Source organism: Mytilus edulis, chromosome 10 (genome assembly GCF_963676685.1).
Source record: "Mytilus edulis chromosome 10, xbMytEdul2.2, whole genome shotgun sequence".
NCBI lineage: Eukaryota > Metazoa > Mollusca > Bivalvia > Mytilida > Mytilidae > Mytilus > Mytilus edulis.
The window spans coordinates 15,727,542-15,741,720 of NC_092353.1; the positions used below are offsets into that span (position 1 = coordinate 15,727,542).

The 14,179-nt window shown below is 31.7% G+C and overlaps 1 protein-coding gene across 50 annotated transcripts in view; it reads left to right on the forward strand.

Moving 5' to 3' along the window:
* The window catches only part of LOC139493503 (androglobin-like), a 110,502-nt gene that overhangs the window by 44,507 nt on the left and 51,816 nt on the right, over positions 1-14,179 (forward strand). For 28 of the 50 annotated variants that reach the window (XM_071281934.1, XM_071281939.1, XM_071281946.1 and 25 more), the window contains exons 1-3: positions 2,901-4,417; positions 12,621-12,723; positions 12,996-13,037. In XM_071281934.1, coding sequence (XP_071138035.1) covers positions 4,056-4,417; positions 12,621-12,723; positions 12,996-13,037 — 507 coding nt within the window. In that variant the 5' untranslated portion in view covers positions 2,901-4,055. Of the gene's footprint in view, positions 1-237; positions 465-2,820; positions 4,418-6,448; positions 6,627-8,587; positions 8,746-11,904; positions 11,980-12,620; positions 12,724-12,995; positions 13,038-14,179 lie in introns of those variants that run through there. The other 22 variants (XM_071281964.1, XM_071281967.1, XM_071281976.1 and 19 more) reach the window with 8 other exon arrangements.

Here is a 14,179-nt window from a genome sequence, read left to right on the forward strand (position 1 = left end):
GTTAGCTACGAGACTTCACTACTGAAGATTCTTTAATTTGATGTTTGGAAACGGAAAAGCTTTCTTCCTTATGTGGCTTATTGTTTTTATTTAATACAATAAGCACTATTGTGATTGGTTGATGATTTTTAAGATTAATTATGTTACTTTCAATTCAGTTGGATTAATTACTTCTATTATGACGAAGTATTTGTTTCGAGAAAAATAGTAACTTCTAATAATTTAGTAAAAAGTTTTGAAAGTTGATTGAGTATGTCTGCCGGTACCAAAAGATCAGGGAACACATCTAAAGGAAACAGTAGGGTTGGTTCTGGAACTACTCGGACCGTTAAGTTCCTGTCAGATGACCAAACGTCTGACCGCTCCCGCTCGTCATCACAATCATCATCAATCGGATCCGGTCAAAGACCAGCATCTGGTCGTCCTAGTTCGAGTCGTCCTGTATCCGGTAGACTTTCATCTCGGTAAGACAATGATTGAATGTATACATTTCATTTTGACCCAATATCAAAAGTTAGATGGGTGAGATAAGTAATAGCTTCTCCTGTCGTAACAGCGTTCTCAAAGTGTTATTTTTATATCACTTTCACATTTACTTGTTAGCTTATAGACTTAATTAAGGTTGTTAACATCAAGAGAAAAGGAACGAAAAGGGGATTTAGTTTCTCTAAATGCTTGTGTCTGCCTATTGAAATTTAAAGGCACATGAATATATTCTTGTAAACTATAAATAATATTTTCCACGATTTGACATTTTGTTGAAATATAATGCTAATCTTATATGATTTTTTTTTATACAAATATCCATTTAATGGCCATTAAATCATCCATGAGTGTAAAAACATCAAAGCGAAACGCATGTAGTAGTTCGAAATTTATTATTATAACTTAATAATAACATTATGTCGTATTTTTACAAGATTTGTAACAACTTGTTTTTAAATTAGTATACAAAGACTCATTTCATTACTAGAATGTCATGCTAAAAATATTAGATGATTGCACGTTTGAACAAATATACATAATAATATTACAGCTAAAAAACATGAAAGTCAAATTGATTTTACAATAGGCAATTGCAAAATTTAAAACTGTCTTCCATATAAGGTTGGAAAACTGACTTCAGATTGTCTACCAGATTTTGTGTCGATTATAGTAGTATAAATATTTGAGTGATTGTATCTTAAATCTATACACACAGATACCCAAAAGAAAGGGCATCTTAAATCTATACACACAGATACCCAAAAGAAAGGGCATCTTAAATCTATACACACAGATACCCAAAAGAAAGGGCATCTCAAACCTATACACACAGATACCCAAAAGAAAGGGCATCTTAAACCTATACACACAGATACCCAAAAGAAAGGGCATCTTAAATCTATACACACAGATACCCAAAAGAAAGGGCATCTTAAATCTATACACACAGATACCCAAAAGAAAGAGTGATTGTATCTTAAATCTATACACACAGATACCCAATACAAAGGGCCCGCATGACAATGTTCACATCTTGGTCTGTGATATTTTATTTTTATATGATCCTATTGAATAAGCATAAAAGGCATTACATTCTTGTATCTTTATACTTTCTATAGAAACATCAATTTTGTGTAAATACTCAGACGGTTGGATATCAAATATCTAGAAAAAACCTACCAGTGGCCAGTATTTCATTATTATATGTTCCTCTAGTTTCAGTTTCGATCAATCATTTGAATATTTGAATTTTTATATCATTTGAAACTTTAAAGTTTATTTCTGTCACGGGGGGGGGGGGGGGGGTCTCTTCCTATATAAAGGTATATACATATGTGCCGCTGGAATGGGTCCCTTTTTTGATCCGTCAAATATATCAATGGTGATTTCTGTAAAGGGCAAAGGTATTTTTCCTGAATGTTTTACGGAATATATGAAATAAACAGTTATATGTAAGCAATTACAGTGTAGTAACATACTACTGCTTATTCCTTATCTCGAATCACCATTCTTTTTATTCATTTGATGGAGAAAAACATAAAGATTTATTGGTGAAATGGTGTTGAATCGTGCTTGTTGGGTGTGGCTAAAAGGAAGTCGCCTCCTTATGGAGACGGAAACCATAACGAATTAAACGGTGAAAGACCATGTCATCGAAATTGTGTCATATTTCTACATAGAAATCGATAGAAATATTAATAATATTTTCTTTAACTTCTATTCATTTGCCGTATCATTTCCATTTAACCTGTAAATTATTAATCATAAAGTCACAAATCATGTATCAGGTTAGGTATAGAAAATAAAAGATATTTCTGATGACAAGTGAATTATAAAACACATATGTTTGCTTGGACAAAGGAATATTACAATATGTGATGGGTTTTATACTTTTAATGTTCAGGATTCTAATATTGGAACTAACAACTTACTTTCCATTCAGTCGGAATAATTTTTAAACAGTTGACAGATATGTTACATTAGCACGAATCTGATTGTAGATCGTCTAACATTGTATCATTTGCAATATTTTTAAAAGTGTCGACACGTTCTTCGTATTATGACTTGAGATATCTTCAAGTTCAGAAGAAGTTTTTGACTGACCTTGTTCCTCTCGTTGAGAAGGACGCTTCAATAGAAAATTTTACAAATAGTATTCGAATTATTTGCCAATTACAGTAATTTGTCAATTTATCCAAACATTTAAATTTCTTTTTAACCGTATTTGTTACACTACATCGAAGGTAAATTAAAAAAAAAGATATATGTGGTATATTTTGAGTTATTTAAAGTACAGAGTTTTACAGGGAACATCTTTATTTTGTATTCATTGTCACTGAACTGTGGAAAGACCTTTTACGAGGATCAAATATAACTTTCACCGTTCGTGTTTGTTTTTCCTCAACTAGGATTTTAAAGTAAATCTTTACTTTAACATGTTAAGTTCAGTTTGGGTTTCTGTGATTTGGTTTTAGTGTTGATCTTAGTAATTAACAATATTGGTCTTTTGATTTGTATAATTGAGAATAAAAGTCAGGTAGGATTGATAACAAACCGAAGTATTTATATTATGTAAAAGGAAAATAAACTACAGACATGAACAAATAATTAGATTCTGGAAACGAACATTCATTCTTTAAAATTCGGAATAATGACACATCTACATTTTAACGAAAACTTTACGGTTACGTTTGTCTCCTAAAGGACTTACTGCAAGTTATATCAATTTATCTGTTTTGCCTGGGAACGAAAAGGAAAAGAAACATGTTGATAGTTGATAGTTGATGTCAACGAATTTTAAAAGCACAGCAATAAAGTTGCTAAGACGATTAAATATTTAAACATTTATAATTACGAACCAGAGAAGTATAACATAGATGCAGTGTTCCGATGGACTGTTTTGTGTAATATTTACTTAACTTTTTACGTATGGAGTAAGCAATAGTAACAGTCCGAAACAAAACTTAGTGGATTTGATTATTGACTGTTGGCACTCATGTCATATCTTCTCGTGTTTATATAAATGCACAAAACTATTGGATTACATATCTAGTGCATGGGTTCTTATGTTTTATTGAAGTGTTGTGAATCACGGGAACCGATTCCAGTGAATAGATATTTCAGTGCTTGTAGAAGGACAACTCTGGATATTTCAGTGCTTGTAGAAGGACAACTCTGGATATTTCAGTGTTTATAGAAGGATAACTGAATATTTCAGTGCTTGTAGAAGGATAACTGCATATTTCAATGCTTGTAGAAGCATAACTGGATATTTTAGTGCTTGTAGAAGGATAATCTAAATATTTGAGTATTGTAGAAGGATAGCTCTGAATTTCAGTGCTTTTAGAATGATAACACTGGATATTTTAGTGCTTGTCGAAGGATATTTCTGAATATATCATATTCATTGTGTTAAGAAAGGATTACAATACTGACACATAATTAATTCAACACTATAATTGTTCTGTGTAACTGCGAACGATGATGCCTCGTCGTTTGTAAATCGTTATTCACTTGGATTTTGTACTCTTCTATGTCATTCTAAAAAGTTAAAGAAATCAGTTTAAAAAATGAGTCGCCGTAGTTCAGTGACTCCGTCTGCAGCTAAGAGGCACTCTGATCCAAGAGTCGGTAAGCGAGTTTCTTTGAGAGATAATACACTATCAGTGCCTTCTTCCTATCGCCAGTCTTTGGGAGATATACGTGATGGGGATACATATTATAAAACAGTACACAGTTACCCATCTGTTTCTGATGTACAAGATATAACTGTATCCATCGCTAGATTGGGAATGCACAGACAAGGATCGGCGGCTCCAGATTCCAGGCGGGGATCAATGTTAAGTGAGAGTAGAGCCATATCCCCTATGCCTGGTGCAGGTTCTCCTATGCAAGGATTCGAATCGCCTATGCCTGAGTACATAATGTCGAGGTAAAGTTTTAAAACAAAAACTCACCGATATTCGTGTCCTTCGACGGAAATAAGTAAAAGTCTCAATTTGAATGTTTTTTTTTGGTTTTTTTTTATTTTTTTTTTATAAAGATATGACTCCTGTAAGTCTTAGAATGTTGCTCCTCTATGTTTTCTACCAGGTACCTACAAATGAAGCGTAATATGTGAAATACTGCCCTCACACTCACCATCTAGCACATCATCAAGAGAACTAGACTTTATTTCATAATCTGTGTCATGTGCGTTGTCTGTGATTGCACAAATGAAGAGTAAGGAGGCTCTCATGAGCCATAATTGTTAACACAGACCGTGAACTATGAAGTTATGTCCCTCTGTTAACCCATTCCGACTTTAAGCATACAGAATTATTCATCTTTCAATTGAATTTCATGACCCAGCAAACACATTGACAATTCCCCACGAGTCTGTGTGGCACCTGTGTGGAGGGATTCACGGTCAAACACGGTAAAAAAAAACTTTAAATGTTTAATTTTGCAAACTTTGATTGCCGAAAATTTGATAAGATTTTTGTACTTACAGTTTCTATATAGAATACCTTTGAAACCGTATCTCTACTTTGACCGAGACCGTGGCCTTGTCAGTAAACTTGTATTTTTCATTTTAGTTTTTATCTCATGGACGCACTCCGGTAATTGGAATAAGTTTTAATATTTATAAATACGGCTTAGTTGAATTTGATCGCAATCTTTAACATATTTGCCACTGGACGTTAACCCATTAATTTAAGTGTTGCCAATTAAAGTCACTGTTGAAGGAAATTCAAACACGTGCGTTTAGTTTTTGTGATAAGTAAATGATATACATTGGGCAACTTTTTATAAAATTGAGAATGGAAATGGGGAATGTGTCAAAGAGACAACAACCCGCCCAAACAAAAAACAACAGCAGAGGGTCACCAACAGGTCTTCAATGTAGCGAGAAACTCCCGCACCCGGAGGCGTCCCTCAGCTGGCCCCCAAACAAATATACACTAGTCCAGTGATAATGAACGCCACACTAATTTCCAAATTGTACACAAGAAACTAAAATTAAAATAATACAAGACTAACAAAGGCCAGAGGCTCCTGACTTGGGACAGGCGCAAAAATGCGGCGGGGTTAAACATGTTTGTGGGATCTCAACCCTCCCCCTATACCTCTAACCAATGTAGTAAAGTAAACGCATAACAATACGCACATTAAAATTCAGTTCAAGAGAAATCCGAGTCTGATGTCAGAAGATGTAACCAAAGAAAATAAACAAAATGACAATAATTCATAAATAACAACAGACTACTAGCAGTTAACTGACATGCCAGCTCCAGACTTCAACTAAACTGACTGAAAGATTATGATTTCATCATATGAACATCAGGCACAATCCTTCCCGTTAGGTGTTTAGTATCATACCATCATAACATATGATGAGAAGAACATAACCCGTGTCATGCCAACAACTGTTTTTAGAATAAATGTGTTTAGTTCCGATGCAAAGACCTTATCAATGACTCAATATTAACGCCAAAATATGCAATCTTTAATGACTTGACAACAATATCGTAATTATATCCCTTCTTAATAAGTCTATTCAAAGGTTCCTATTGTCCTCACATATATTTGTGTAATATATATTTATTAAGCCGATTTTTGTTTTTTAAGATTATGGTCTTTCCTGCCTTTACTTTTTTAAAACCATAATAAAACAGTACTCAATCACAAATTACATGCAACATGTTGATTAATTTCAGATATATAACATTTTCAATGTATTGAAATCATAAATCGGCAACTTTGATAAGCTCGTGAATGTTTTGCAATCTATTAAAAAAAGGGGGGTCGCTATGAGATTATTTGATCGTCCAATTTAATCTTCTTTTAAATGGGGACAAATGTTCACACTGTTGTTCGATTTTAAAGACCAAACACATAAGCTTAAGACGATTATTAAAATTTAGAATTTAAATACGACAAAAAAAAACAACAAAGGAATAATGAGGTCTCCCTAAAAAGTGCGCCACCTGCTTGGTTGTTTACATCCGGTAAACCTACCTGACAACGTATAGGGGGTTATAATCTGTATTTTACGCACCTAATCAAGACACAAATGACAATTAATCAATTGTAATGGCTTCCAAAGGTGCTAAGAAAGGTGCATCAACTAATCGAGTCAGTTCTGCAACCCCTAGAGAGTAAGTCATGTGTTTCTCAAGTAACAAAAGTGTCATTGGATACAAAATGGCTGCATAATCCCCCCTTTTACAATAAAACCGACTCATATCAGTACAGTATACAAACTATAGTTCGAATAAGCGAATTTTGTTCAACAATGCGTTTAAAGGTCTGTTTCGTCTTAAGAAAACACTCCTTGGCACATCAGCCTTCAATGCCTCTGGTACTGTCTTTTGGTCTTCAATGTCAATGACTTCATTTGCTGTATAGTCAGATAGTAGGGGACCCTGTATGTACATACATGTTACTGTTTTGTGTCGGTTTTCTGTATCTGTATCTATACCTTGTAGAATTCCTTTGACCTGTTAGGATAAGAGTAAGCTACATGTATTGTTAAAGGATCATTTAGTATAGTCTAAAGATCTATTAGTCCAAATAATTATGTCATCTTGAAAGGCTATTTTTTTTCTGTGATGCTAAGGTGTCAAAGATAAAAATAATGAAAAGCCTTTCATTTTAAGACGTCAAAAATATGTAGACTAGTCTATAGCCCTACATGCAGAATACAAGTTTTTTTTTAAATGATAAGTTGCACAAAATAATTGTAACAGGACCAGGTCCAAATTTTATACATGTACAATGATATGCAAGATATTGTGTGAATCCTCCATACTATGAAAATCCATGCAAAATTCAGAATATGTTATAAAATTATAATAAAATTAAAGTGTTTTGAGATTCGGCAACTGTCTCATTTATTGATAGAAATTTCTCAAATGAAGTGTACTTTATTTATGAAGTCTCTTTTCATGAGGACTTTTAGTCAATAATGTCTCAAGATTTCCCCTGAACTGTGAATTTATTCCATCAGAAATGATTTCTTGTTTTTGGTTAAATCCTGTTCTTTTTGTATATCTAAAGACAACTATGTATTAAATCACTATTAGCCATGTTACTGGTTTTTTCAAATAACAAAAGCAATTTTTTAATTTGTTTAAAAAAGTAAATGAACATGTAAATATATAAGTCCAAGTATGTCTTACACAGACTGCACTGTTAGCCAATACCTCGGACTAGCAAATGACTAGTAAAGTTTTATTGGGACTAGTAAATTTTGCAAATTTATTTGTTTTGATCAATAAGAAAAATTTCAGTATATTACTCTTCAGACGAGTAGTTGGATTATTTTTTTGTGCAGACTGCTTACATCAGTCTGTTACTGTCTTAATATGAAAATTCTTACTTACATGTATATGAGGTATAACAGCTTGAAGTACATGTACATGTAGTCCAAGTACATGTACCTTTATTCTGTTAATATATATTGAATTACATGTAGTTATTAATTAAAAAAGCTTTAAGCATGTTAAGCAAGCAAATATTTCCATATTACCATGATTACTAGTTTACTATTATTTCATGACAAAAAGGCATTATATATAAATACTTTGAAGTTATAACTTAAAGAGATGAACACTTAAATTTGATTTCAAAAGTACTAGGTATTAAACTACAATCTTTATAAGACTTATAGTATAACTAATCGCCGTATTTGAATATAAAAAATAAGACAACGCGTGACCGAACGACGCATGGATTAAACGAGTGCGCAGCACGAGTTTAATCCATAGCGGCGTTCGGTCACAAGTTGTTTTATTTTTGATATTCAAATACGGCGATTAGTTATACTTTTTATTACATTGTCAAATTGCTTATATTTATGAAATTAATGTAGAAAATGTAAGGAACTATATGGTTTTCCTACGCATGTTTTGTTTCGACGTTATCGACGTCTTGACAACGCCTATTGTTGTATGACGTCAGAGAGTGAAATAACCACGTTTATTTCACATGTGAAATTATCGGATTTATCTAACTGGGAAATCAATGTAATTCATTGCAACCAATGTAATAATTGAATATATCGTTAATTATATTGATATCAATAAAAAAAGAATTCATAATAATTTTTTCAGAAAATAATTATAGTATCGGAATATAAACTTCAGAAGATAACATTTAAGTTTATAATAAAATGCCTGCTCCAAGTGTGAGCAGCAGAGCTAGCTCTATTACTTATGGAAGCTCTTCAGTTACATTAGACAAGAGAACTCCAAGATCTAGTGGTCCTAATGCGAGGTAAAATTTGTAAGAATTTTCCTGGATTTTTAGACACAAAATTTAGATTTTTTGGTTTATAAAGTTTGTTGGTGTGCACTTCACTGGTTTTTGGAATACAAATTTATATTATACAATTATCAATATGAGTTATGGATTTTCCTCCATTGAATGTTTAATGTGATGGAGGTAAGACTGTTTCACTTGATATTCGGTAAGTCTAGAATTTGCATGATATTATTATACATTTATATTCAGAGACCACTATTACATAAAAAGAATCCATTGGTGGCCTTTGTCTGTTTTCTTCTCTTTGGTCAGGTTGTTGTGACTTGTCTCTTTGCCACAGTCCCCATTTCAATTCTCAAATTCTCTTGTGTCCATTGAACTTTACATTGAAGTAGAAACAGTATTATCTATGAAAAATCACAGTCCAGGTGCATTGATTGTCATCCTTGATTGTCCAAGGGTCCAACATTCAAATAAGTTATCCAATACTTTTGTCTTAATACTTGCATAATAAACACTTTGATGTCCCCTCTTGACAGTAGACATACAATGAAATATAGTATAGTATAGAATTTTTCTGTTACTAGTCCGTTCTACTGAAGAAAATGTCTTTACAAAGTAAGGAATATGACAGTTGTTATTAATTTGTTTGATGTGTTTGAGCTTTTGATTTTGTCATTTTTTGCCATTGGATTACAGACTTTCCATTTTGAATTTTCATCAGAGTTCAGTATTTTTGTTATTTAACTTTTCCCACAGACTATACATGTATGTTAAGTTTGCTTATTTAATTGTTATACATTTTTTATTATTTAAAAACAATATCTCCTTTGATCTTGAGTCTTGACAATTTTCATATTTATAGGAATTTAATTGTTAAAATAAGAGATTGAAGCATATATATTTCCTCTCAACTCTTGTTTGCCTTATTTCGTGGGTTTTTTTTATGGCCCCGCAACAAAGTTGTCGCGGACATATAGGTACCCTTGTCCTTTAATAATTCCGTCATTCCGCTACAATTAACCATTATACAGATTTATTTTCTAAACGCTTTCAAATATTGCACTGATTTTTGATATGTGAGTTAACCATGATGAATTACAGATCAAGTTTGAGTTTCGTTCCGCTTCACTTATTTTGGTCAAAATTACGGGCTTTGGACTTTGATAAATTGTCAAAAATCTCAGTTATATGGTTTTTTTTAAGGCCTTAAGATTTTGAGAGATTTAGTATATGTGAGACTAGCATCTTGTTTGTGTCCGCATGTGTTATTGAAATTGCAGATTTTTCAAATTTTTCGAAACATCTAGTTTGGTTTTTTTTGGGGGGGGAATGCTTTTAAAGTCATTCTTTAATTTAACGCTTTAATCAATGTTTAAATCCACACATAGCAGCATCAATTAACAGTACAATGTACTAGTAACTTTCAACTGGCTACACTCCACTTCAAAAAAACAAACAATTCTTTAATAATTAAAAAAATAAATTGAAATATCCAAATGCTTTTTTTTTTAACATTTATAAAAGAAAAACAGGAACTATTGTCTCTATAATGGTTGATATTTTCTATGCATTTTCTGACAGGAAAAAAAGTTTGCCCCAAACTAAATCATTAAGCCTTAATTTAAAGACTTTCTGTATTAATAATTTTACAGTAATAATGATTGGTTTTATACAAATACATTAATGAAACACTCCTTTGATCTTCTTTAATCTGCAATCTATATTTAACTTTATCTTCATTAATGTTACCTGTAATTTTCAGGTAAAATATTGATTATTATGGGTCTTTGTAAATTATCTTGCTATTAATGATGTTATCAAAATTTACAAATATTGATTGGATTCTGAATATTGTACTAATAGGAATATGTAAACGGCAGGTGATTGTCTACACCTACATGTACATGTATGTAAGATCTATAGTTAAGAGAAGTTGGTGAAAGAATCTAGATATACTTACATGTAGCAGTAGACTTGTTTGTATCAGCCATTTCAGAATCTTTAGAACTTACTAATACTAAACTATGGTGAATAATTCAGAATTGAATAACTAGTAGTTTGTACACCAAATGAAAACAATATCTCATTATTGTAGGTGCATGACGGTCTACATTCTTTTTTTATTTGACTGAGAAAAACCCATCTAAAATTATCACACAGAAATTAAGATCAACTAGAAATTTTAGAAAAAGAACCCAAACTAGTTTATACCCATTGTGACATTAACCATGTTAACAAAGAAACTGATAGAATATTATTGACAGGCCTACATTTGTATCTAGAGAGGTACAGGAACATAAGACTAACATTTTACATCATGATTCCCAACCTGCCACAACATAAAATATAGCAATAGCACAACAGACATTTCCAACAAAAATAAAGGGCCCAACCACAATATTTTCTCCTGATGTTCATAAGATTGTTTTTAGTTCATTCTGGTCATTAGCACTCTGTGAATGGATATTTTACACTTTGATATGTATATCATACCCTTATTCATTGAACTTGAAAAAATAGTTCCAGATTTTTGAAATTCTGGAAAAATTTTCAGTATCTGATCGAGTTTACAAATGAAATGCATTTGTTTGTCTGAGTAAAATTCCCCTTGACTTTGTCTCCGTTGTTTTATATAATTGCACTTACATGGTTGGACAATCTGGTTTGGGACCTCATGCAGTGGTTGAGAAATCTAATAATCAAGTGTTCAATGGACATGATGGAGTGTCACCTTATCATTGAAATGATAAAAGATAAACTTTATAAATCTGATTGAAATATAGGTTCTTATAAATAAATTCATTTCACTACGATATGGTTTTTTGGTAAATGTTACGAAAATGGATGAAAAATGTATCATGCAGATTTCTGTAAAAACGAAAAAAAAATATTATTCATTTACACAAATCTATAATTATGTTTTTATATGATGTACTGCTTTATACATATAAAGCCAGACTTTTGTTTTATTACTAAAGAATCTAGGACAAAGCCTATGATTTGACCATATGGTAAGGGTAAATATTATCTCCTTACACAGTAATTATGATCAAGTTGTCTACCTGATTCTTTGTTATACTCTATTGATTTTCTACCTGTTGTATTTAATAGATGGTAAAATTAATTTTATATCGATCATCAGGTTTTACCTGCAAATTTCTTTGTGTTTCCGTTAATTTTACGACAAAGTAGAAACATCATAAAATGGGTTAGGAGGACATAAATTTACATTGCAGCTGTCAGGTAGTGTGTTTAAATCTTTCCTTTCAGGATGTATTTTTATTTTAAATTTCTGGTTTCTGATCTAATTGAAAATGGAATGCGATACAATAAAGTAAATTCAATTTGAAAAAAGTAAGCTTTTATGTATGTTTTTATGATGATTTGGATTTGATATATATATTACACTGGTATATTGTATGTTTATTAATATTGCCGAAATTCATTTTAAGATAAAATGGGAATTTTGTTATTAAAATAAAATATTTATTATGGACTAAGATTTTTTTTTTTTTTAAATTTATTTTGAACCTAACTGGTAGAAAAACACAAATAGGCAAGGTACTTTCTTATTTAAACTGAAATAAATAGCAAATTCAAATACTATTAGAACAGTCATATTTGAAAGGACTCATTAAATTCTTCCAAATAATGTTAGTCCAAGAACTATATTCTATAAATACTTTTTGTAAGTAAAGGCCTAGAATCATTGATGACACTAGTAGGTATGTGTTTTCCCCCTAGTTATCAAGTAACTGATGAGCTAAAAGTCAGAAGTCAGTTTCACAAAATAGTAAGTTTTTTTGTGAAACCTACTCCAGGTTCTAGACTTTCCCTTTAACAAGTTACACACTAAAGTGACATTTGATATTTTTCTATTTTAGAGCTGCCTCGATAGCTGCCAGTGCAGGGGGAACTAATTCAACTCGACCACAAGTTAAAATATGGCCAGAATGGACAGAATCTGAACTTGCAGCAGAAAAATGGGTAAGGCTAATGACTAGAGGGACCATTTAAGAGGGGCACTGCTGTTAAGGGTTATTTGATTTTTTAATATTTTATTTGGTAAAGCAAAATATGAAGTTGATATTTTATTACTTGATATACAAATGCGTGTACCTTTTTATCCATCCACATTTATATCTTATCATCTTGTAAATTTCATCTTTGCTAGCCGAGGGTTACATCTTGGCCAGCAAAGAGTGTAAATTTGGAAGAAACCATGCTCATATAAGCACTCTTAGAGCTTTGATTTGTAGGATGGCAAAGGAGGAAAAACAGAGAAAGGGAAGTCACCAGTGGTATGTTACATCCTGTTAGATAGTTATCTCCCTTCTATTATCCTTTGCACCCTTTCCTTATACCTTTATTTTTAATTTTTTAAAACAACAGAACAGAGTGACAAGAGTAGATATTGAAATGTAATTAAACTTGCATGATCTTGTGTTCACCTCTCCATAAATTATATCATGGTATATCATTTTTTTGTGCTCTTAGTGTTGAAAAATATGTTTTATGGAAAATATGGAAAATGACTTGGTATCTTTAACTTTCTATTTTTAAGAGTGAATATGAAATTGCAGGATATATATAATTATGTATACAATTACATGAAATATATAATTCACTTATATTCACTGTTTTTTAAGATCTTTATAAAAAAAAAATGTTTTGCTGATAAAAATTTTGTTAGTTGTATAAATAATCTACTCTGTTCTGTTGTATTTTGAAATGATCAACTTTGATATTGATATAACTATTCATATTTATATCTTGTTATTATTGATAGCTTATTTCTTCTTTTTTTTGCACAGCATTGCAAAGGATTGTTTTGCAACTTTACACTACAATCAGGGGTCGAATTTAAGCTTTTTTGTGTACTGGCCAGTCGGACCAGTGGACTGAAAACTCTACTGGTCTGGCTCCAAATCTCCTGGTCCTGCAAAAATTACATTCATTTGACAAACACTAATATAAATGATAGATGTTTGTTTTCGTTTACATAAGTAAGATTGGAACAAAGGGATAGTCATGATTCTGATAAAGTCTTTCATAATCTCAATGATTTTTTTTTTATCAAAACAAGGATTTGATCAAAATCAGGATCAAGGACCAAAAAAATTTCAACCACTCACGATCTTTTTTCCATGATTTTTGGTATTTTTGTTTCCTTTTATCAATTTCATATACTATATTTAGATTTTTCCTTTTGATTTTCGCTTATTTTAATTTTTTTGTCCAGCAGTTTAACTCCATCCAAAAATTTCCACATTTTATATTGTTGTGAAGGACGCTCACCCCAGATATTAATTAACTTGATCAATTGTAATACCCCCAGTACCGTGTAATTGATTTCACAGGTAAATTGTTTTGTAAACAAATGGAGATTGCGATGCAAACAGTGATTTTTATCGACAAATTTCTACTGGTCCGCCGGACCACC